The sequence below is a fragment of the Pagrus pagrus genome, assembly GCF_965226575.1.
Source record: "Pagrus pagrus genome assembly, chromosome: 14".
Taxonomy (NCBI): domain Eukaryota; kingdom Metazoa; phylum Chordata; class Actinopteri; order Spariformes; family Sparidae; genus Pagrus; species Pagrus pagrus.
Window position 1 is genome coordinate 18957742 of NC_140198.1, and position 23294 is coordinate 18981035.

A 23294-nucleotide genomic window follows, 5' to 3' on the forward strand; every position below is an offset into this window, starting at 1 on the left:
CTCTCTCGGCTTTGTTTATATTTGTGTGACGCACTGTGACATATGTGATGTATCTTACTCTGCGCAGAGGATTATGGGCCAGAAAAGCATGCTGGCTTCCATACTGCAAAATGTGACTGGATGAAGTAGGACATCTTGGTATTTTTGGCATACTGCATTTCATACTGCACGTTACATCTATACTAAGTATGTCCCAATTTCTGGTATACTTAATAGTATGGGTATTGAAATGCAGAGTAAGTGTTTACACCGTTAGCACAGGACCTTTGAACCAGGGCGGGACAGGGCTAGCTGGTTAGCATGCTAACTTCAGTAGATATCTCTGCAACACAATACATTGACAAAATAATGTCAAAACTACTTTTTATTCAAATTGTTGATCGTTTTTTTTTATTTTTAACTAAATTTTTTACATATTGCCACTTGAAGAGCTGACCAGTGGGGAGAAAAATAGTGATCTTCCTACGGAGAATTTAAATAGTTGAGATTTGATACCCATATGTTTTTTAAACATGAAGGCCCAACTCATGACATCAGTGTTTTAATGTACTGTATGTCACTGGGGAAAAGCATGAAGACTTTCTTTGGAATGGGTCTAAGCAGCAGTGGCTTCATGGCACAAAGCTGTTAAAGAGTTAAACATTAGAAGAGAAATAAATTACCGCTGCTGTGTTTAAAAGAGAGCTTCCCTGATATGTTTTCAAAGTGATGTACACACAGATAGGACACACAATCTTCAACAAAGATCCTGATCTGGTAAAGCACCAGTAATGAAGTTTTGAAGAACTCTGAGTCTTCGATTGACTAATAGCCCTCCTTGAGATCATGAACCTGCAGAAACTAAAACCAAAGTTAACAGTTAATATCATGTAATGTCATCTAATGATGGTATTGAACAACTACTAATTTATCACTAAATATGTTGCAAATAAATGTGTCTTCTGCCTCTGTCATTTGCTGGCAAACACATGAAGCATTCAAAGAGTGAAAAAATAAGTCACACAGGCCAAACATTCTGCTTACATCTTTAATTTTCTTGTATTTTTGGCTGAAAACATGTCGCTCAAGTGTACTACCACACTGACTGATACCAAAAAACCTGATTTTTGTGTATCACAGTAAAGATTTGACATGTTTGTGAGTTACAGCGTGGAACCTGAATATTCTAATAATTTAGTGTGTCAGTAGTCGTGAAGACGTGTTCGCACAAAAATAAATCTGCAACTAATAAAACACTGTCACTAGGGTGCATGCAACGTTAAGAATATGGAACACAGGGTTAAATATGAACTTAAAAGTGCTTGAGATGAACCTGAATATTTCACCAGTTATGAGAACAGCTAAGGCAGTTTGGCAGTCTTAGTGCACAGCAACAAGTATCGATGTCTGTATAGGGTTTGAATGATCTCTGGTCAGTTTAAAGAACTATATTTAACAACTCCACAAAGTTAGTGTCCAACTCGTGACAAGAGCTAAAAGGAAAAGTCATAATTCTGTGGGAGATGGTTGTTGATGTCCACAGATATTTCAATTTCAATCTTTGTTCAAGATGAGATTTTCAAAACAAATGATCTTCTTTATAAAACAGTATAAATTAAAAGATTGACTGATTTATAAAAGTCTTAAAATATGGGCTGAAAAGTGTTTTAATGAAACCCATTTGAGCCTGTGCATGGTTGAGGAGGGTTTAAGCTATTGCATGCCATTTAAGCCAAGGCAAAAATAGGGATACGGAACACTGTGCAGGATTGTGATGGGATTTTTGGTTGAAGTGGACTCCCTGCTTGTGACATCAAAACTACTTCTTGAAAACGTGGCCTCTTTTAGCAGTCATTCCTCACACTTAACCTCAAACATATGCCTGCAGCTAAAACACTGGTTCCTGAACAGCGGAAGCTTTAATGACTGACGCAGCAAACATATATGCAAGCAGTAGTGCCTGGAGCGGGAAGCTCTACTGTAGGAGACAGCTTGTGTTTTGGCAAGTACAACTTTTTTTTATAATAATCAGAAATATGTGATGTTTTCTAAAATTTTACTCTACTATTCCTCTTGTTGCTACAGTGCCAGAGGTCAAACAGCCTGATTAACCACAGTATAGATGTTTAAGTCCTTTCTAATGTCTGATTTGTCAGTAATAATTAAATCCTCTGTCATTTTCATACAGAAGATCTCAGATTTTTCCAAAGACTACTGTATTATTTAAGTCACTGTACTTCATTACTTCCTACAGAAAAAAAATTAAAAATGAGCCAAGTTGCTCAAATAGCATTCACGCTATTCACTATTAAATAAATAACACCTAAAATTTGAGCGAGGACACAAAAACATTCAAGAAAATAAATACAGGTAAACTACAAAAACCTAAACATGTATGTGTGAACATACAACTGACTTCATAACCCCAAAGGGAGACCCCGTATGTCATGCCATTTCTATAAGAAAGTTTAAAGGCTCAGAGACATCGTACACACACTGCCACAGTGAGTTTGCACTCGATGCTTTTGCCACAACAGCCACGGTCGGCAGCGAACACGCAACTCTTATTTTCTGCCATCGAAGAGGAGAGAAGGCACATTGTTTCTAGCGGCATGACCTCCCACTGACTGCGCTGTACCTAAAAGAGATTTCTTTACAAAGTGGCCAGATTAGATAAATTACACACTTTAATAAAATGCATTTCAGTCTGTAACGAAACTGTGTTCTCCTCTCAAACAGTCCTCATTTGCCTCTCTGACGCCCGACCAATCGATGCAGCTTCTCGCAGTTGTCCAGCCTCATTGACTCCGCCTTCTGCTTTAACCGTTCATCTCGGTACAGTTGTCCGAGGTTTGCCAAGTCTGATTCTGAAAAGGAGAACACAAACGATAAATCAACTATTTACAACAGCTGTTTGCACTTTAAAAGGAATAGTTAGAATATTTGGGAAATAAAGTTATTTGCTTTCTAGAAAAGCGTTAGATGATAAGATCAATACCACTCATGTCTGTGCGGTAAATATTAAGCTACAGCCAGCAGCCTTAGCTAGCGGTTAGCTTCGTGTAGCATAAAGACTTAAAACAGGTGGAAACAGCTAGCCTGGTGGTTACAAAAACTGCTTGTTAGCGTCTTTAAAAATCACAACACATCCAAGTTGTGTTCCAGATTGTACCGCATGCAGTAGGAATTCCTGGTATTTTTGGCATTTGACACACCAGATCTCATTCTGCTATGTTAAATAGTACAGTAGCAGGGGTATTGGAACACAGGGTATAACATATTTGTTACCTTGAGCTGAAAAAAATTGCTGTTTAACGGAGGGGTTATGTGCCGATAGGACCAGTTGCCAGGCAACCAGCAGAGACTCCAGGAAGTTCCTGCTTTAATTTCCATACAAATGCGAGAGTAGTATCAATCTTAAGCAAATAAACGTTTTTCCCAAAATGTTGAACTATGCCTTAAACAGTTGGTCTGCTTATGTCAAAGAAAAAACAATAAAAAAAACAAACTTTTTATACAAACCACAGTTTAAGCTTTAGTGAAGTCAGATAATTCTTAAGTCTGGTCATCGCCAATGGGTGACAGTTTTCGACCTTCTAGCCTTCTACTATTTTGCACCAGCCAAGCACCGAATGCAGGTAGTATTTCTATTTGTTGAGTAAAATCTTGTTGCTGAAAATAGTATTTACTGGTTGTAACTCCAGTTCTATGAGTTTGCCCTCTACCTAGCCCTCTAACAGGCTTTGCTGTTGGTTTATCATGCTGGTACATGGTCATATGCCAATTTGATAGACATCCCCCTGCTTGCTTACTTTGCTGTTTCTCTTTCCAGCAGCTGTTCTGCAGGTGCTCTATATAGTCGCTTTCAATGGTTTTCTCTAGCTCGTCCAGCGCAGCTCCACGGTATTCCTTCTCGAAACTTTTATCCACGTAGTACTGGACACCCATGTGCTGCGTTTCCCTGGACACCACCAGCCCCATGGCCCTGAAGCCCAAAAACACCATTAAAATATATTCAGTGAAAATTATGGTGCCAAACACCGTGGTGCCATGGATATGTTTAAATGCTACTGTGGCAAGGCTGCTGGCACGACAGACTCACGGCTTATAGAAGAGACTGTAGGGCGGGTTAGTGGCCATCATCTGAGTAAACACTGATATGAGGATTAGCACCAGCACCGGGAGAAGCTGCAGGAACGCTGTGAAGGTGTTCTGTGGGAAGATAAAAATCAGCACAGATTACAAAGCATACAATACTGTATGTAGGCTGCAGTGATACACTGTACTCATGCCAGCACAATACTTCTGTGTCTTTGAAGCAATCTTTCAAAGCAACAAAGGCAATTCAGTTATGAGCAAAGTAAATGTACGACATGCGATCAAACATTATGGGAAACAGTCACTGGAAGGCTGAAGCCATGTTAAAAGCACATCCATTTTACTTTGGTTCTCTCCAGTGTGTGTTAATGATTAAAATAATGCCAGATCTCCACAAGAAGATTCAGGCATAATACTGTGGTCGGTTAACAGGGATTTGTCTTTTTGTTTTGTGAGTCACTGACCTGACTCTGGTTGTCCTCAACCACCTCCTCGCGCCTCTCATAAGCACGTCGACGACGAGGCTGATAGAACTGAGAGTAGGAGGCTCCCTGGTTGGTGTACACGTGAATATTTCCTGGAGAGATACAAACACACGCTGTTCTATAGCGTCTACACTTCCACAAAGTCAGGAGATAATATATTTGCACTACAGCTGCAAGCAACAAAATAAAACAATGCCATGAACAATAATAAATTATTGTAATAATAATAGATTGCACTGTTTTATCTGTAAAATTGAAATTCCATCACCCATGACTCACTATCCAACCAACACAACCGCTCACCTGTGGGAAACCTTCCTCCGAAGAAAATGTTGAAGAGTTCCTCAGGGGAAATGTCCGCCTCAAAGTCTCTGTGGAAGTTTCGGTAGTGTGCATGGCGACTGTGGCTGGAGTGGTGGGATGCTGCTGAAGGTGCAGATTGATCTCCATATTGATCATACTGCTGCCTCTTCTCTGGATTGCTCAGCACTGCATATGCATTGCCTATTGCTGTTGGGAGAAGGGGGATAAGATCAAGTAAAGGTATTAGTTCACCCCTTCTCTATCGCTTTGTTTTGGGAGATGTCAGAGATAAAGACATCCTCTGAAGTATAAGTCACACCAAATCTTTAAATGTGTGTGTCATGTCTGTGTGTTCAGATTTTACTTTGTTATGACTCAGAGGAGTATTTATTGAACTAATTGGGCACTATAAGTTTTCACACAGCTCAGCTGTGTGACACAGTGATCACTCCTGCCTCTGTCTGCTGTGTTAGTGTATATAGAAATAAGTTAGCCAATCCAGAATAACTAACTTTGTGTTGTTGTTACAACACCGGCATGCACCTGTCCCCTTCAACTAATGCAGTTCCTTGCCCCATGGCTCTCCCTCTGCACCTCGGCTGCAACTTTGCCCCTGCTATAAAGTAACTACAATTGTAAAACAAAAACATTTCTAAACTTAATTCCAACTGGTAAAGTTGGATGACCGGCTTCAAGTCTATAGCCAGCTGAAAACTGTACGAACATGATGACCTCTAGCTCTGCTGACTGGTGGCAACTAAGAAAATGAAGGTTTGTCATGACATCAGTTACATCACTCCCACAAAAAAACTGTATTTTCTTGTTTTTGGATACAATAACAATGACCAATAAAAATATATTGTCACCATTGTGGCTCACAGAAAAAAATGTTTTCCTTTCTCCTCACTCATACCTTTGAAAGCGTCTGTGGCTCCTGGAGCAAAGTTCTTGTCAGGGTGAAACTTGAGGGCCAACTTCCTGTATGCCTTCTTCAAATCTTCATCACTTGCGTTTTTCGTAACACCAAGGATTTCATAAAAGTCCTTGCAATTCTTTATCCTGCAATAACAAAGCATAATGGATGTCAAAACAGGTGCCTGGACTTTAAAGCTAAAAGAGGTGCGCTTTCTTAAAATCACTCTTTTTACTTTAACCAGTTTATAGCAAAAAGCCAGGTTTCTCAGAACGCAAGTTACTGTATATGGCGAGGAACAAGGGCAGGGGTCAGTCTGTCACTGCCCAACAGTGAGAGAAACTCATGTAAAAGAGGTGAAGAAACTGTGTGCACCTGTGAACACCCTGTCGCTGATCCTCGGTGTAGCTCTTCTTTTCATCACCACCTGCGTTACTCGTTTCATGGTTTCCAATGTCCTCGTCTCTCCAGCCTGTCGGCGGGGGCACGTTGTTTGCCTCTGGAGCAGCGGTGCCTCCATTCCTCACTATGGCATCTATCAGCACTGCAAACAAGGACACAGTCAACGTCAGTAGAGTCAAAATCACAGTGGAAATTATGATTACTGGCCAACAAAAGTCTATAAGGTAGGTCCTGAACATACAGATTGGTGGCATACTAAAAGAAATAAACAACAGGATCTTCCTGCCTCCAGAATAGCTTCAATGCTTCTTGACACTGACACATCTCTGAAACCTCAGTTGGAGGGATGAACACCATTCATCCAAAACACATTACTCCAAAATCTCCCAGAGTTGTTGACATCTGGTGAAGTGAAGGGTCACAGTATTTGACTTTAACACTAGCATTCTGACATTCAAACTCTACAGTGACTCTTTCATTCTCATGCTTCTCTGGGGTTTTCCTTTGACATGTCACCCAACAATGCCTCCATTGTGATATTAATTGTGCTCAAGTTTTTCCCTCCTTGCTAAAAAAATGCTGCAAAATGGATCCTGTTGCATTCAACAGCCCCGTGTATGCAGTCTTAAGAGTAGTTACCTATGACACCTGAATAATCCTGGTTATGATTAGATTACTGCAAAAGCTGTTAAGCAAGATAAAGCAACTGGAGACAGTGAGATCTGAATACCTCAGTCTGTGGTGCTGTCTGTAAGGGGGAAGGGAGCCTTTGCAGCCCGAAATTTCAGCATAGCCAGCTAGCTAATGTTTGCTCTCATCTAAAAATAGCAATTCGGTGCACACTTCTTGAAACATGAAAATATATGTTCTACAACTAATATATTGGCATAGGTTAGCTAACATGACAACCATTAGCCTGTCAGACTGCCATGGCAGAATGTGCGTCAGCTATTTTACCTCTGGCCCGGGTGCTGGGGTGAATATTCTGGGCTTCGTACAGCAACTGCAGCGCCCGATCTTTCCGTCCGGACCGTAAACACAGCTTCGCCTTCTCTATAAGCCGGTCTGCCTCGTCTTTGTCCATGTCAACGTTGCGGGCTCGTTTTTGCTGATAGAGTCGCTGTCGATAGAAGAGTGTCCCTGTGCAATGTGCGACAATATCATATGGCAAAGCGAGGGGCTATAGCTAACGTCAGGTAGCCGATTAGCTTTGGTTTCAGACAGCTGCGTAACGTTAGCTCGGCGCGAGCCCGCGGTCACTCAGAGTCCCTCGCGGTGTCCGGTTCGCAGACGGTGGCGGTTGTTGTCAGGCTGTGAACAGACCTGCAGGCGGTCCATTTTTTTAAAAGCCGATGGCCTGAAAGAGGGACTGTTCTTGCTGGCTATGTTTTCGCAGTGTTTTAAGGGCCACTGATATTCACCGGACCCCCTCAGCTGTGATGGACAAGCGGTGGAGGCGAGGCAGAAGCGACGTCACTTCCTGTCGAGTAAGCGAGTAAGCTGTGAAATCTGACGAAAACCGCCACTTATATGAAGTCAGAATGTTTTCTACTTTGTTTTCTGTTTGTTAGCAAGTAAGGCAATTAGTTTTGTTTTAAATCCCATTGCCTCTCCTGTGTGTTACATAATAGAAAAGCCATAAATTTGAGTAACATCAGCAGGTGTACAGTGATGGTGCATTCAAGATCTTTCAGGAAAGGCGTTCCTCCGATACTTGCTTGTGATGCATTCACTTGCCTATGAAGGAAAGTAATATACAAAATAGATGGTTTAGGACGGTGGCTGATTTATTTAGTCTAGCCATCACGTGGCACATTGCTCCCTCTGGCTGCAGTGGGACTACACGGATGTGGTGGATATTTTTAATTTACAATTTACAATTTAGTTATAAGATGTAATCTAAAATAGCCCAGTTAAAGTTGCAATTTGTATTTATTTGTATTGTATGTATTAATTTAACTCAAATTATCAAGAGAATGTGAAGAAATAGCAGTTCTGACTTTGTCCAAGACATCTTTGTACAGCTAATCATCTAACCTCCTGTCGCATAATACGACTCTAGGATCCCGCCCCGGACTGGTAGCTGCACGGCTAACTGAGCTAACTAACAGCAGATACTACGGTGGCCGACAAGTGCAAACGTGCAGCAACGGACAAACGCTGCAAATACATAAACGATGCAGAACCAAAGACGCATAAAACACATGCAACAACAAACGCTGCAATGGAAAAATGCTGCAAACAAAGAAACGATGCAGTACCAAAGACACACAAACACACAAAACAAATGCAACAACAAAATGCCTCAAATACAGGAAAGATGCAAAACCAAAACGACACAAACCCCCAAAACACATGCAATAGAGAAATGCTGCATATTGAGTCAACACAACGGAAGTGTCCACACAAAGAAAAAGCGCAAACAGAAAAACAAACAGAAAACGTACAATCAGCTAGCATTAGGCCTACGTCAATCTGTTAATCTTTTTGAACTGTTATTGTTATATTTATTGTAAAAGATTACAACCAAATGTTTAAACCCTGTACCTTTTTATGTCGCCTCTCTAAAAGTTTTACTCCACTCTCGTCAGGTACAATGTACAGACTGGTCCATGCAGTATAATAGGTCCAGGTCGGGAGGTCGAGACCCCTAGCGGCCCGGTGCTTTTCCTTTGTGTGGACACTTCCGTTGTGTTGACTCAATATGCAGCATTTCTCTATTGCATGTGTTTTGGGGGTTTGTGTCGTTTTGGTTTTGCATCTTTTCTGTATTTGCAGCATTTTGTTGTTGCATTTGTTTTGTGTGTTTGTGTGTCTTTGGTTCTGCATTGTGTCTTTGTTTGCAGCATTTTTCTGTTGCAGCATTTTGTTGTTGCATGTGTTTTGTGTGTCTTTGGTTCTGCATCGTTTATGTATTTGCAGCGTTTGGCCGTTGCTGCGCGTTTGCCCTTGTCGGCCACCGTAAGATACAGTTAGCAGCAGTTAGGAGTTACTCTGTTGACATGCCCTTTGTTTTTGTGGAGTATGAATTTGACGTAGCCATTTCTTACAAATTGAATCTTTAAATCAAGCTACATTTAGCTAATATGGATTACATAAAATGGCAAACTGTCTTCATCTGTTGAACAGTTGGTCATTGTGATAAAGACACATTCTGGCAGGACATCTGGCAGATAGACTAGATATTTCTGATACAGAAACCAACTTCAAGTGTAGTGTTTGGTTGGCCTGTACACTGTACACGAGTAAGACACTTTTATGAGGGGTTGTATCTGGATGTAAGTCAAGGTGAAATTTTAAATTAGCATTAATACTTCCATAAATGAGTGAAACTATGCAACACACTTTTTGTTCATGCATATTTTATTCAAGAGTAAAAAACTGTGATTTGTCCCATAGGGCATGCTTACAATGTGTGCATCATTTAGGAAGTCAAATGCGAAAACATATTTCCATAGATAATAAAAAATGTTGCAAGATAAAATCCATTATATTTGTTTGTTGAAATATGCATGTAGACCATACAAGAACCAGAAACAGAGGAAGGAAAATAACCATAAGCTAAATTGTAACAATAATAATATCAGCAGTAAATATAACCAGAGTACAATGTTTCCTGTTAAACGTAAGTGTGACACATGATTTTCTTTGTGTCCAATTCATTTACATCTGAAAACCATGCTATCATGCTTTGGCAGCCTGAAAGTTGCTTTTCACTGAGATTATATTCATTCACACTATTGAATATTTTCTGTACATCAGTACAACAGAAAAAAATAAATAAACACAAGGCTTCACACCTTAGAAGGGCATCTCTGCATACAATAAATTATTATAAAATTAAAAAGCAGTGGTAATAAATAACAGAATGAAAAAAATGGACAAAAACAATCAAAGGAAGCCTATTTATAAAATTTTATAAAACAAGACAAATCAAACTACAAATATAATTCAAAAATAAAATAATTCAAGTTTACTATTTGAAACACAACTATCACAATTATAATCTCACATAACAATTAGGAACTTAATTGCATGCATTGATGCGTTCCGTACCATAGATGCTGTGTTAGAAATCACTTTTTGTCCATCCTTATTTCACGTACCTTTATCATATAATAGAAAGATGAAATATCAAGTAGAAAAAATATTAATGTATAAAGGAAATTCTAGAAATTTATGTGTTAGTGTGTGTTGCTCGAGGTTGGTGCTTCCCTTGTACTGACATTACCAAATTATTTATTTTGTAAGAACCAGAATGTTTCCTGTTTTAATTTAGTTTTTTCTCTTCTTCTATCAGTCAAAATAACCCCTTCAGTGCAACATGCCGTTGGTATTCTGACACAATATTTGGACATGGGGATTGATGTTTTTTTATGATCACAGTGTGGGTGCACTTTAGAATTAGATTAGGTTAAAAAATGTGATAGTAAAACAAGAAATGATATATGATTATCACACTCAGATGCAATATGGATGGATTTATAATCCAAATTTCTGCTTTACAATGTGCTCACTTTTAATAAGGGAAGTACCATTCAAACAGGTCAAATTTAGTGAAAAATAAATCACATTTGCTCCCAAAAGTAGCATTAATTAACTCAATTGTGGTCAGGATACATTCTCTGAAACCCTTAATTAACTTCAGGATTGATTTAATCCTGCTTCTTGGAAATGACACTGTGGCTGTTAACTTTGGCTGTTAAATACTCTTTAAACAAAACATATTTCAGTCGTATGCATTCACAAATTTGTAGAATTTCCTTCTCACTCTGATATAGTACTTGTGTAGCTCTTAGTCACGAAATCTCATTGAATTTGCAGCGCAGCAAAAAGTGCAAAAACTCAAAGGGCTCATATCTATACTTGAGTGACCGCACATATGCTTTTGCTTTCTCTTACGCAACAAGCAGGTGAGAAATAATCAGGTAGTGTGTGACAGGCGGGTATGTCCCCAATGTTCTGTCTTCTCCTTTGTGGTCCAGAAAATGGTGTTAAAGCTGCTTTGTTGCCGGCCTTAACAATGCAGAAGATAAAGCCACGATCCAAAGCCTCCTTCAGTAGAGGATGCTCAAGTGTATTCTTTCCAGAGAGTGAACTGCGCGACATGTGTGAGGTATAGCTTGATCGAATGCAGTGCTTCTCTGATGTTAACTATTTAATTATTAAATGAAGGGGAGGAAAATAACGACAAGGATAGTCTGAATGGAAATATTTTCCTTTGAAATCTACTTTTGGATGTTGATGAAGTTGCACCTTCATATGGGATAGTGTTTTCCTTTTGGGGATATGAAATCTTGGCGTTTAACCTGTGATGCAGTAAGAAGTTGAACCAAATTTTCCAAATGCTCCTTTCATCCCTTCCCTTTCTTTCCTCATTCGCTCCAAGTTACGTCTTGCTAGGCGATGACTGATAATGAGGGAGGCGAGGAAAGGAGCAGTCCTGGAGAGTAGTGAGACATACCCAAGGCGGAGTCTGATCTGCAGTGGCTTCGGTGGTGACGCCAAGAGGTGTGAGCACACGTGAGCACCCTGCCCTCTTTCTCTCGTAGCATGATGGCATCTTACTACAAGGTAAATCAATAAATTTAAGTCCATTGGTAAGATTGCACTGCAAGTTTTAAGAGGTACGCATTTTGCTTCCTTCCTTTTCACTTCATCTCTCACAAAGTGGTGTGACTTGTTAATACTAGCAACACATGTAGGTAAACACGTAAGATTAGTTTCCTCATGAAGTGAATTTGTGAGTGATTCATAATAAACACTTGATGAAACAGTAAAATGATTTGTGTGGCGTGGATACTGCAATTATGCTTTCTGTCAGGCCCTGTGATGAAAGAGCAGACGTTTGTCGGCACTCAGAACAACACAACCGCCAACAATTCAGTCTGTAATTGAACTGAGAAAGGGAACAACGGGCAGAAACAACTCTCAACCAGTCAACTGCAGCCCGCTGGCCTCTCCTTATCCCCTCCCTCAGCTGTAAACCCCAGCTACCCCCTCCCCACAACTGTGCGATGACAAACCGTCATGAAAAAATGACCTTTTTCGCCCGTTTTTAGTTTTACTGCAGATTTCATGTTCTGTCTGTGGGCCTGGTTTATCTCTCTGTTCTGAGGCCTGAATTCCCGATTGGCAATGTCTTGCTGCACAGCGCAACAGCAGCACGGTTCCGAGGCCCAGACGGCACATCACTGGATGTTGCTGTTGTCATCCGTGCCGTTCGCCTCTGACATATTCATTTTTCCCATGGACTGACCCACGTGGTTCACCCCGTCCCTGCGGGGTGGCATGCGCTCGTTGATGCGGTCCAGGCCCTTAGCCTCCGCGAAGCTGGTGATCTTGTGCTGGGGGGAGAATCCACGGATGGCTGCAAAGAGAAACACATATAAAGGTATCAGGCTCACTTTGTAATGGCACAATCTAATAATATTTCCAGTGGTGTATTGCTACCAACCAGACCAACACATCTGCTTGGGTGATTACATTCGTACTTGTTAAATAATAACTTTTAAGCTGTTCCAAAAAAATAGGGGGATGTTTTGCTGCCTTTTCGTTGTTTCTAGTTAAAGCCTTAAAAAATATCATTTTTTAAGGTGGAACATTTTCTTGCATGTTACTCAAAGCATGAGCTGACGTCAGGAATCAATCAGCACACCTTAAATGTCAATATGACATCTTTGACCATTGTTTGTTTCTCTGTTGTTATTTTTTTTGTCTCTCTTGCATGACAAACACTCCGACAGCACTACACCTATGATATTTCTGATTTCATCTCATATTGTTTCTAACCCCCAAAATATCAAATCTTGTTGCTATTTCCCAGGTATTACCACCAAAAAAGACAATTAATGTTGATGAAGGTTCTCAATCATCCAGGTCATGGTAATTCCAAGTGCTATATCATAGGCAACTGGACGTGTTTCATTTTATTGAAGACGTTTCACCTCTCATCCAAGAGGCTTCTACAGTTCTAACTAACTGGAGGAGAGTCGCAGGCTTTCAAACCATGTGTGGGAGTGTCCTCACGGAGTGCAGTCTGTAATGTCTGTAGTGTCTTGTGATGCTGTAGTGCGCACTACACTGCCTACTGCATCACCCACCTATAATGCAGTACTGAGTTCCCTCCCCAGACAGCTTAACAACCATTCACAGCTGGGCTCACCTAGCCCTAGCAACCCACATGAAGGCCGATTGGGTAAACGACCCACAAGTGGCCCTAACGACTCTGTAAGGACACTCCCACACAAAGTTTAAAAGCCTACAACTCCCCGCCGGTTAGTTAGAACTGAAGAAGCCTCTTGGATGAGAGGTGAAACGTCTTCAAGAAACCGAAACATGTACAGTTGCCTACGATATAGCGCTAGAAACACTTAAATAAAAAATAATTTCACTAAATGTACTGTATGCTTTAAAATGCCACATTGTTGTTTTGAATTTCACCGTTTACAAAAGTACCGGAATAGCAGAGTAACACAGCAGAGTAGACGCTTCAAAGATACTTTGTGGCACTTGAGTCTTTCAGCAAGTAAAACTATCTCTCCCTCAACTGATATCCTGTTGTTTTACACATTTGAGAGTTCCTCGCTTTACATGTCCCACCCCAGTATCAACAGAAAATACATCAACTTAATCAGAAAGATGCCCACAGTCTATATCATTGTGACTTGAAGCTTTTGTATTACATTTTTCATTTTTATCTTACCGTCTTTGGAACAATACAAAGCACATTTCTAAACAATTAATGCAAATGTCGACCACCCTGCTAGATATATCCAATAAGATATACAGTACATGTAAACGGAAAAAGAAAATTTGTGCCCGTGCTGTAAATTGCTGTCTCATACTGGGGCTTTGTGGTTCGTGAACAATGATTATCTCAGACATGTCACGAGGAACTGAGGATCCAAGATGCATATTTCATGTTGATGCTCTGCTCGTTTCTTGTTCTCGTGCATGCAAGACTTTTAAGAAATGGATGGAGGCCATTTACAAGCCAAACCCAAAAAACAATGAAGTATTTTAGGCATGCATCTCTTAGCAGCACTTGACTTTGCAGTGTTTGAATTGGTAATGAACATATCTTGATGTACTAAAAAGATTTTCCTATTTTATGGAGCAATGACCAATTCCAGTGACTGTTGGGGCTAAGCCTCTCTTAGCTTGTTGTAGAGGGGTAAAAGCTGGTAGTAGATTGACACACATGGAGGAACCATGAAATGCACAGTAGTGCATTAAGTGTTTTACAATTCATGTTCTCTCCTCAGTTCCCTCCCCCCTCGATCAAACACTGACAAGAACATGATCCTTTACCAGATTTCCACCCTGTAAATACTGCCAATTGTGAGACGTTTTTCCACTTCAACACTCAGACACACACTAGAAAACAATTCCTTTCAAAATAATTGCTGTGCATAAGGTGGACTACTTTACAAATAACCATTTATCTTTTTGTATTAAACATCATTATCAGTTCTAAATGGGTTCCCTTTCTCTAAACAGTAAAATCCAATCATCTTGTTGGATTTAAATCAATGGTACTGCAAAGTAAAGCGCCAGCAGCATCAAACGGTCCTATGAAATGTTGCTTGATGGTTATTTCTTTTTTGAGCTGTTGTGTGCATGAGCTGTCAGGTGGCCTCTGTAGCAGGAAACCTTAACAGTATGTGGAGAGGGGTGGGAGTTGGGGCACAGGTTTACCTTCTCCGTCCTCATCATTCGGCTCGATGGCTTCAATGGCTTCAATGGTGGCTGAGGGGGGAGGAGGGGAGCAGGTTACTCCTGATCAAGCCATGCAAATGTTAAATGCAGCCCTCCAGCGAAACGAGCGGCTCACGTTAGGCCAGATGAGATATACATGTCCACTGGCAATGCAGCCAAAGTCAGAGTGCCATGCATTAATACTGAGAGAATTAGTGTCAATAAAGACTAGTTTCAGGATAGATCCATAGAGAGAGAGAGAGAGACAGCGACAGAGATATTGAGACAGGAAGAGTGATAGGTAGGTTGAGTTGAGACAGAAGGACAGAGATTACTGGTTCTGACCTTGCACTAGGGGTTTTTAAACACCAATCTGTAAAATATTTGCAGTTTTCTGCTAGTTTAAGGCTGATCTTGCTATGTTGTCAGCATACTTGATTTGAAAATACTTTTTGATTTGAACACCAAATCAAAATGGTTTTTGTAGTTGCTTGTACCGCCGATCCCACTGTGAATCAACACTGAACCATACAATTCCTTGCAGCTTTCGGTTGAATTCAGTTAATGCCAAGGGTTGGAGTACTGAAGCAAAGGAGGGGCTCATGAAGAAAATATAACATCTAGTGTGCTAAAAAGAAACATATTCTCCTCAGAGTTGGTAATCCAAACAACAACTGAAATGCAAGTGAATAATAGATTGGGAAGTGAGACTGAGGACTCCAAAAGAAATTCCCATGTTATTCTCTGGATTTGGATGGAGGTAGTTGTAGGCTAACACGTTAGCTTTAACAACTTTGTGAGCAGATAGTGTTATGTTGGTGTGATTCTCTTTTCCTGCCGCCTATAGGTGCTTAATTCAAGTTTATGTGTGAATTTATGGTAGTATTGTCAAGAATATTGAAATATCAATAGATAGATACTGAATATTTGAAACTATTTCAATACTAATTTTCAGCTTTGCTTTCTCTCTATTCCCTCGAACAGCAAGTCCACACACACACACACACACACACACACACACACACACACACACACACACACACACACACACACACACTGCAGTGTCCAGTATCAAAGTTTGAAATTCCAGTATCGTGACAACACTAACTTATAGAAATGGTTAAAGCATTGTCTGGTGCTATGATGGGATCTATGATAAGGCAGTAGCAACAAGTCCTTGTAAACATTGTGATGCAGGCGTTACACTTTATTATGTGACTGCTGTTATGTGTAACTGTAGACAGAAATATTGAAAAACTGTTTTGGTGGGGTTTGTAACGTTACGTTTTTCTTGCGTAGTTTAAATGTGATCAGAGCATCGCTGAGAGGCTCAAAAACAGAGAGAGAGAGAGAGAGAGAGAGAGAGAAAAAGAAAGGTTAGACCGATGGTGGGACTGAGATGGTGATGAAGAAATGAAACAAACAAGATGGAGTAGAGGGTAGAGAAAAGGCGTATGCTGCGCCTTGTGCTCACCACTCTGCAGTGTCTGTCTGCCTCCAGAGAGAACCCGCTCGGCAGCATGCCAGTGGGCGTCAGGCCCTTAAGCGTCAACACATTTTCACTCTCCTCTCTGCAGAAAACACAGAGACAGGCAAACAGGTCAGAAAACTTCACTGAACCCTGATCAAACTGGGGAAAAAAACTTTATGCTCTCAGTTTGACAAGAGTGTGTACACTGACACGGACTCACTTTACACACGTGCACACAGAAACACTGCTTAAAGATTTGAACACATGCACACACACACACACACACACACACACACACACACACACACACACACACACACAAAGTGTACCTGAGAACTGAGAACATTTTGGCCATTTTCCCAATAGCACGAATCTTGTTTTTGATCACCTCCTTGCGTGCTGCAGCTGCATTGGCTGAAAAGAAATGAATATACATAATGTCATTATAGACTTCTTTGATACCATAGATACTTTCATTATAAGCCAATGGAACGCATGATAAACGGTCTGTAGGGTGCTATGATGCAATCAATTATCTGCTTATATGAAACTCTTGATTGGGGTACTTGGATGCTTTACGTGGTTAACATATCAAGATCAAGTGACAATTTACTTCATATTTTGTTTAGATTTTTCCTGAGAAAGAAGCCAAACTTCAAACAAACGTGGCACAAGCAAAAGAACCCTAAAATCCTCAGTGTGAGTAGCTTGGATGTAAACAGTCAACATATGCAGATCTCATTCCATCAAGGACCTAGTTTAGTTTATGGAGTCTGAATTTAACCAAAAATGCACTCATGAAACAAATAATGAATTATTTAATCATTATTCACAAAACTTCTTACCATCAAAGATCTCATCTTCTTCATTCATGAGTTCATCATCAGAGCAGATGCTCAGCACATTCACCAGCATTTCTGTGACTGGGGAAGAAACGGAGTGTGGGAAAAGATGTAAAGTCATTGGTAACAGGAGGTAACAGTTTTGGATGTGGTATTGTGCTGCCGATCCCACTGTGAATCAACACTGAACTATATAGTTTGTTGCGGCTTTCATGTGTGAATTTATGGAACTAGTTAAGGCTTACTATGAGGTGATCTATGATGAGGCAAGGCAACACTGTGACGCAGGCGTTACACTAAATGATGCAACTGCTGATATGTGTAACTGTAGACAGAAATATTGTCAAACTGTTTTTGTCGGGTCCGTCATGTTAAGTTCAATTAAAAACACCTGACAGATGTCAGAGGACTTAATACCTTTCTCTCCGACAAATGGCAGAGACCAGGTGAAGACATCCATGAAGTTGGGCAGCCAGTAGGGATGCGGTGAGCAGTTGAACTGTCGGATGTTCATGACATTATTTTCATATTTGAGTACAGCAGCTGTTGGTGAAGTAGAGGAGAGACAGCAGAGGAACATTTTCATCTTAATTCTTGCAGAATCTTATAGCCTGGTGACACTTGTAGAAGGCTTTACGTTTAGATTACATGCAATTTTTAGGATCATATTGTGTTATGTGCTCTATGCAGAGACAGGGTTGCGAAGCTTCAGTTATGCGGAGATACCTGCAAACACTTGCACACGCCCAACTTTGTCCAAATAACGATAACTGACCTAAACAAACCTTAACCACAACTTAAACTCAGGAGTGATGCTTATTTGATTTGGAGCATGTGTCTCTTATCAATCAAATTTTTAGTACTTTAGTACGATTTAACTTCATACATTCACTTCACACACTTGATTACCAACATTTTTGATCAATAGCTGGCTCCAAAATTATTTAATGCTTCTGTAGGAAATGTTTAATAGAATCTAATGTATTTTGATGACTTTTGCTTAAAGGTAAAATTACACTTACATAACATTTTGTCTCATCGTGTGCACTGTGCAGCATTTTTTCATTGCATAGCCGTAAGCACAACAAAGTTTCCTAAATGCGCTCCTCAAATGTATTCATCTTCTGTGATGTTACCCAGTTTTCTTTTTCCACACAGCCCCCTCTGTACATGCAGTATGTGTGAGAACAGAGACAGCGCAGAAAATTAGACATTCAACCACTAGATGGCCTAGCTGAGGCCAAGGACTGCTGACACTGTTACATCAAGAGGGATAAAGCCACATGGAGATAGTCAGCGATGCCGACAGTCCCTCCCACGCTCCCCATCTCCCATAGCCCATAGCAACCAAGACACAGATCTGAGAACACAAACAAACGGGGGCTCCCTGATGCATTCTTATGCCTGCTCACAAGCTAAATGCAGTTACATTAACTCATACACCCCAGTCTTTCGCCGCCAAAACCATTTTAATAGATGAGTCGGGAGAAGGCCACTTTACATCGGCATAGTAATTATATGGTATAAAGCATTTTTTCAACAGGAATATATGTTTTTTATATGGCTTAACATCACTTAGGCCCATTTCTGTAATTAAAAAAATATGAAACAGATGCAAGCAGAAAAGCAAACTGAAAAAACGACGAGTTTAAAATGAACAAAGAGATTTTCAGACCTTTGTTGTTGTAAACGTCCAGGTAATTTGGTGCTGAGAAGATGGTTATGAGGGATGGGAATCCAGTGGTCTGACTTTTACGGTACATCCGGTAGCTTCATGGCAGTCAGGTGGCGGTAAAAACAGAAAAAGGGCAAAGCTTGTTGTTAGTATATGTGAATGTATCCATTATTGTTTGTGTGTGCGTGGGTGTGTCATTTTATGTGTGCTGTAGGGGTAACATACCCTGCATCTTGTGCTTCATGCGCCCGGATGATTGATAATAGGTTATTGCTCTGTAGGAACTCACACACAGCTGGGTAACTAGAGAAGAGTGAATACAAATTGGGTTTAGAGACATCACGGAAAACTATTTTCATGTTCTGTAAAATTAAAGAGCAGCGGCAGAGTATGACAGGGTACCAGTCAATTCAATTGAGCAATAAAAATCAACAGAATTTAAAAAATAAGTTTTTCTGTCACACAACACAGCTATATTTAAGCTGCAGGTTACTAAATTCACATACAGTTTCACTAAACCAGAGAATGAACAAAGATTTAAATGCATTTATGAAAGCCTTGCTGAGGATGATGCAAGGGTGTGAAAAACCAATCCAACAGCTACCTGTTGCACTAAAAAACACACTAACGGCGTCAGTGGCAGTCGAGCTTCCTGCCCCCCAGCTCTAACCTGACAGGAAAACGCCTGAAAGGGAGTGAAGCCTGTGAGCTGGCTCGGGGAGGCAACTGAGGACACTGCAACACTCACACATGGCATTAAGTAGCTGCTACCTGCAGTATGTATATCCGATGCACCCTTCACAATAAAGCGGTCTATTTAAGCTGTTAGTGCCCCCCTCCATTCCTTTGCTCTGTTATTGCTGAAAATCATTTGCTGCAAACTTGCTTAAACCATCTGATTATGTTGCCTCAGGACAACTTTGTGAACGAATGATTTGTTTAGTTTGCCTTTCCCGCTGCTGCCGCCCAAATTTCACAGCTCTGTTCATCGGTCATTCTGTCAGCAACAAAGATGTACTTTGAGCCAGAAGTGGAGATTTTTGTCTGTGCTGTTCAAAGTTTTTATCAAAGGGTTTACTGCGCACTAAGATGCTGGCGATCACTCATTCACTTTACCGGCTAAGTAATTGCTGCCGCTGGACAATGTCTTGATGTCTGTTGGTTGCTAAATTATGCTCCAACCATTTAAAGGCCCCCTATTGTAGAAAGTGAGATTTCCATGTCCTTTTTGATTACAGCATTTCCACATTTCCAGGTGTTACAAAAATAGGCTACAGTGAAAGTATCAAAACACTCAATCCATAGTGAAATGCACACACTCAGAAGCTGAGCCTTTAAACGAGCCATCAGGACTTCCGTAACGTTGTGATGTCACAACTCTACAGTCAACGGCAATTGAAACAGACTGGTCTTTTCAGGAGGGGGGAGTCCTTAAAGAGACAGGCACTAAAACGGAGCATCAGACAGAGGCTTAATAGAGGTGCTGCAGCAGTGGACAGTATGAGAAAACTGACATGTTTTTTGAACATTAGAGCATAAAAATATTTGCTATAATAAGTGTGTTGTTTATGTGTGAAGTGGTGAAATATGATGATGTCAGTATTGAATGTTATGAGCTGAATTGTTTTGCAGCATATTTCACCCTAACTTGCTGCAATTGTTTTATGTCTCTCTGTGATTTTGATCCTAATAATCTTCTCTGTTTCAAGGCTTTTATTGTTAGTTATTATTTAGATTTTTGAGCGTTATTCATATAGGGCAACAGATTCATTCATTAATTCATGTATTTATCCAACTGTGGATGAATTGATGAATTCCTTTGTTACTGTCTGATTCTGTTGTTTTTGTCAAGACTCACTTAACAAAAAATTTACACTCCGCAACTATGTACTGAACTTTGAGATGTATTTCCAGAGGGCCAATAACAATATCACTTTAAATGAGCCTCATTTAAAAAAAAAAAAACCCTGCTGTGGTTGCAACATCAGATAGTCTGTTATGTAACCCACCAATATTACCTACCTGTATCAAAGACCAATTTAATTGCAGTACATCCTCTCTAGTGCTGCTTATAAATGAACCATTTCCCAAAAACTAATTACACTTGTGATATTGTTATCTCTCTGCACTGGCTGCATGCCGAAGTCATCCTCCATTATTTTACAGACCAGGTGGACAATGAACTGTAGCGTGGAGAGAGATGTTAAAACCATCCTATGTGATAGTTTAGACTACAGTTGCATAGCTATAGATCACATATGGAGCGGATTTATTGCCAGGATCTGTTTCCAAAGAAACAGTGAAAACATTGGACCTGTATCACACATGAAGGACAAAAAAAATAAATCAGAAATGGGACACTTCTAGCTGCTGTGTGAAGGCAGCCTACCATTTAATAGCTCTCTCCACAGTTGTTATGTAATCCCTAGAAGGTTGTGTTATGTCATTCAGAAGCTGTATCATGCCCTTAAATTGGGTCTCCTGGGTTAAAAAAAAAGACATTATAGTTTGATTAGCTCTTTTAAATTGCAATTATTAATGCCCTGAATTCAGCAGCAGCTCACTTGCCTGCGGGTCATGAGTTTGGAAAAGTCCTTTGTGATTCTTCTTAGTGCTGTGTTCCAGACATGTACGTGACATGTGTTGTTTATTAATGATGTTGATGATGTTATCAAAAGTTTGCTTGATTGATATTTAACCTCAACTATCTCTCTGTGTTATTTCATCAGTAAATACCTTGATAGTTGTCGACCAAAGATTGTGCTTCCCTTCAAAATAGCTCTGAATCAAGCACTAAAGAAGCCAACACTCATAAGAGTATGTCTAATATGTCAAATGTAAATCTGACACGTCCCTGAGTTCACTGCATGCATCAACTGTTCAGTACATTTTATCACTGTGAGTTTGCTCTTTTGCAAGTTTCTGTGCCGTCATTTAGAGACAGAAAACGGTTCTTATAGTCTCGATCTGCTAATTACTTTGCAATGATCCATATTAACTGTACGCACACTGTGTAATCCCATTTTGAAGACTAACACAGTGAAAAACAGAGATACTCCGAGTAACCTATTCGCACATTGCACGAAGCCCAGCAGACAATGTAAACACAGATAACCAATTATTACCACTGTCGGCTGTCTTTGATATAATCAGAATTTAATGTCACTTCTTGGGCTGCAACTAATGCATATTTTTGTTATCAATACATTTGCCAATTATATTTCTGACTCATTCACAGTGCTTTCGGCTAATAAAAAGACAGACAATGATGAAAATGTCCATCACTATTTCCAAAAGCTCAAGGTTAACGTCTTCAAACTGTGTGTTTCCAGTGGCGATTTGTCGGGCGAACGTTTCCAGGAGCCCCCTAACCAGCATTCCTCACCATTAATAATCTTACACCAACTAAAAGAATTTTCAAATATAAATAATAAAAACCAAGGTCAATAACTAAATAACTTCAGCGATGCAATGGTAGTTCAGTGGGAATGACATGGTGGGCCCCCTTAGGGAGGTTTCCTGACCAGGTCATTTAAAATCATCCATTGTTTTTTTGCCGCTTTTTTCCCTCTCTCCTTGAAGGGGCCCTACTGAGGGGGGCTTTAATGTAGCCCCAGTGTACAGTATAGTGCCTTGATGAGAGGTTTAAAGGGGTTTATTGTCATTGCAGAAGGTGCCTATATGAGTGGCCATTAGGGGCCCCTTGCCCCTCAAATTGTTTGGGGTCACACACATCAGCCATGTTTCCCTCTCCTGACTTTTGTCTGATCAACATTCTAAAATATTTACGATACATAAACTGGAGAAAAGTATCAAATTTAAGGTGTTTTGTCTTTATATATGATCTTGAACTCTATGAACCTATCAAAATTGTTTAATGCTTCTCTGACCATCGACTGCTAATTGACTAAATGCTTCAACACCGGTCACTTTTATCTTACAGAAACATACAGTACATCCTCCCCAGCAACAATCCTCTCTTCCGGCTCTTTCTTCCATCCACGGTCCCATCAAACTTTCACAAGTGTTTAAAATATTTAAGAGCTCAAAGGTTTGTGCCGGAAGAAAAACAAGGAGACTGCTGTGCCCTGAGCACCTGGGCGAAACTGTGCCATCCTCATACATCTAGGTCACATGGCTAACATTCCCTTGGTGGCCGCTATATGAATGACAGGAGGGGCTGCGTTACACACCAACATAATGCTGAAACTCCTTCCACTATGGCTTACAGTGCTCCTTAACAAAAGCTGGTCTCAAGAAATGTTATACACAATAAATTTCCACATTTGAAATAAGGGCAATATTTGCATCACACTTAGTAGGGATAATGTTTGTCACAGCTGCAAAGAAGCACAGTACTGACATAAATGACATGTAATAACAATTAGACCCCAACGTACACCATGTACTCATTTATTTTGTGTCC

At 40.2% G+C, this 23294-nt stretch overlaps 1 protein-coding gene and 1 pseudogene across 2 annotated transcripts in view; both read right to left on the minus strand.

The window, feature by feature from the left end:
• Positions 1-1013: 1013 nt before the first annotated feature.
• On the minus strand, positions 1014-7655 carry dnajc18 (DnaJ (Hsp40) homolog, subfamily C, member 18). The gene is made up of 8 exons (XM_084373731.1): positions 7138-7655; positions 6154-6322; positions 5779-5924; positions 4866-5072; positions 4542-4654; positions 4082-4191; positions 3792-3964; positions 1014-2846 (listed from the first exon to the last, which is right to left on the minus strand). Exons 1-8 carry the CDS (start codon positions 7262-7264, stop codon positions 2722-2724), a joined length of 1170 nt encoding a protein of 389 aa, XP_084229857.1. The 5' UTR covers positions 7265-7655; the 3' UTR covers positions 1014-2721.
• A 3411-nt stretch (positions 7656-11066) lies between these two features.
• LOC311269537 (protein phosphatase 3 catalytic subunit alpha-like) overlaps positions 11067-23294 on the minus strand; it is a 30231-nt pseudogene continuing 18003 nt past the window's right edge. The window contains exons 8-15 of the transcript XR_014624917.1: positions 19094-19171; positions 18869-18963; positions 17611-17736; positions 17197-17274; positions 16681-16765; positions 16355-16451; positions 14881-14931; positions 11067-12550 (exon numbers count right to left, since the gene is read on the minus strand). The product of XR_014624917.1 is annotated as a protein phosphatase 3 catalytic subunit alpha-like (transcript). The remainder of the gene's footprint in view (positions 12551-14880; positions 14932-16354; positions 16452-16680; positions 16766-17196; positions 17275-17610; positions 17737-18868; positions 18964-19093; positions 19172-23294) is intronic.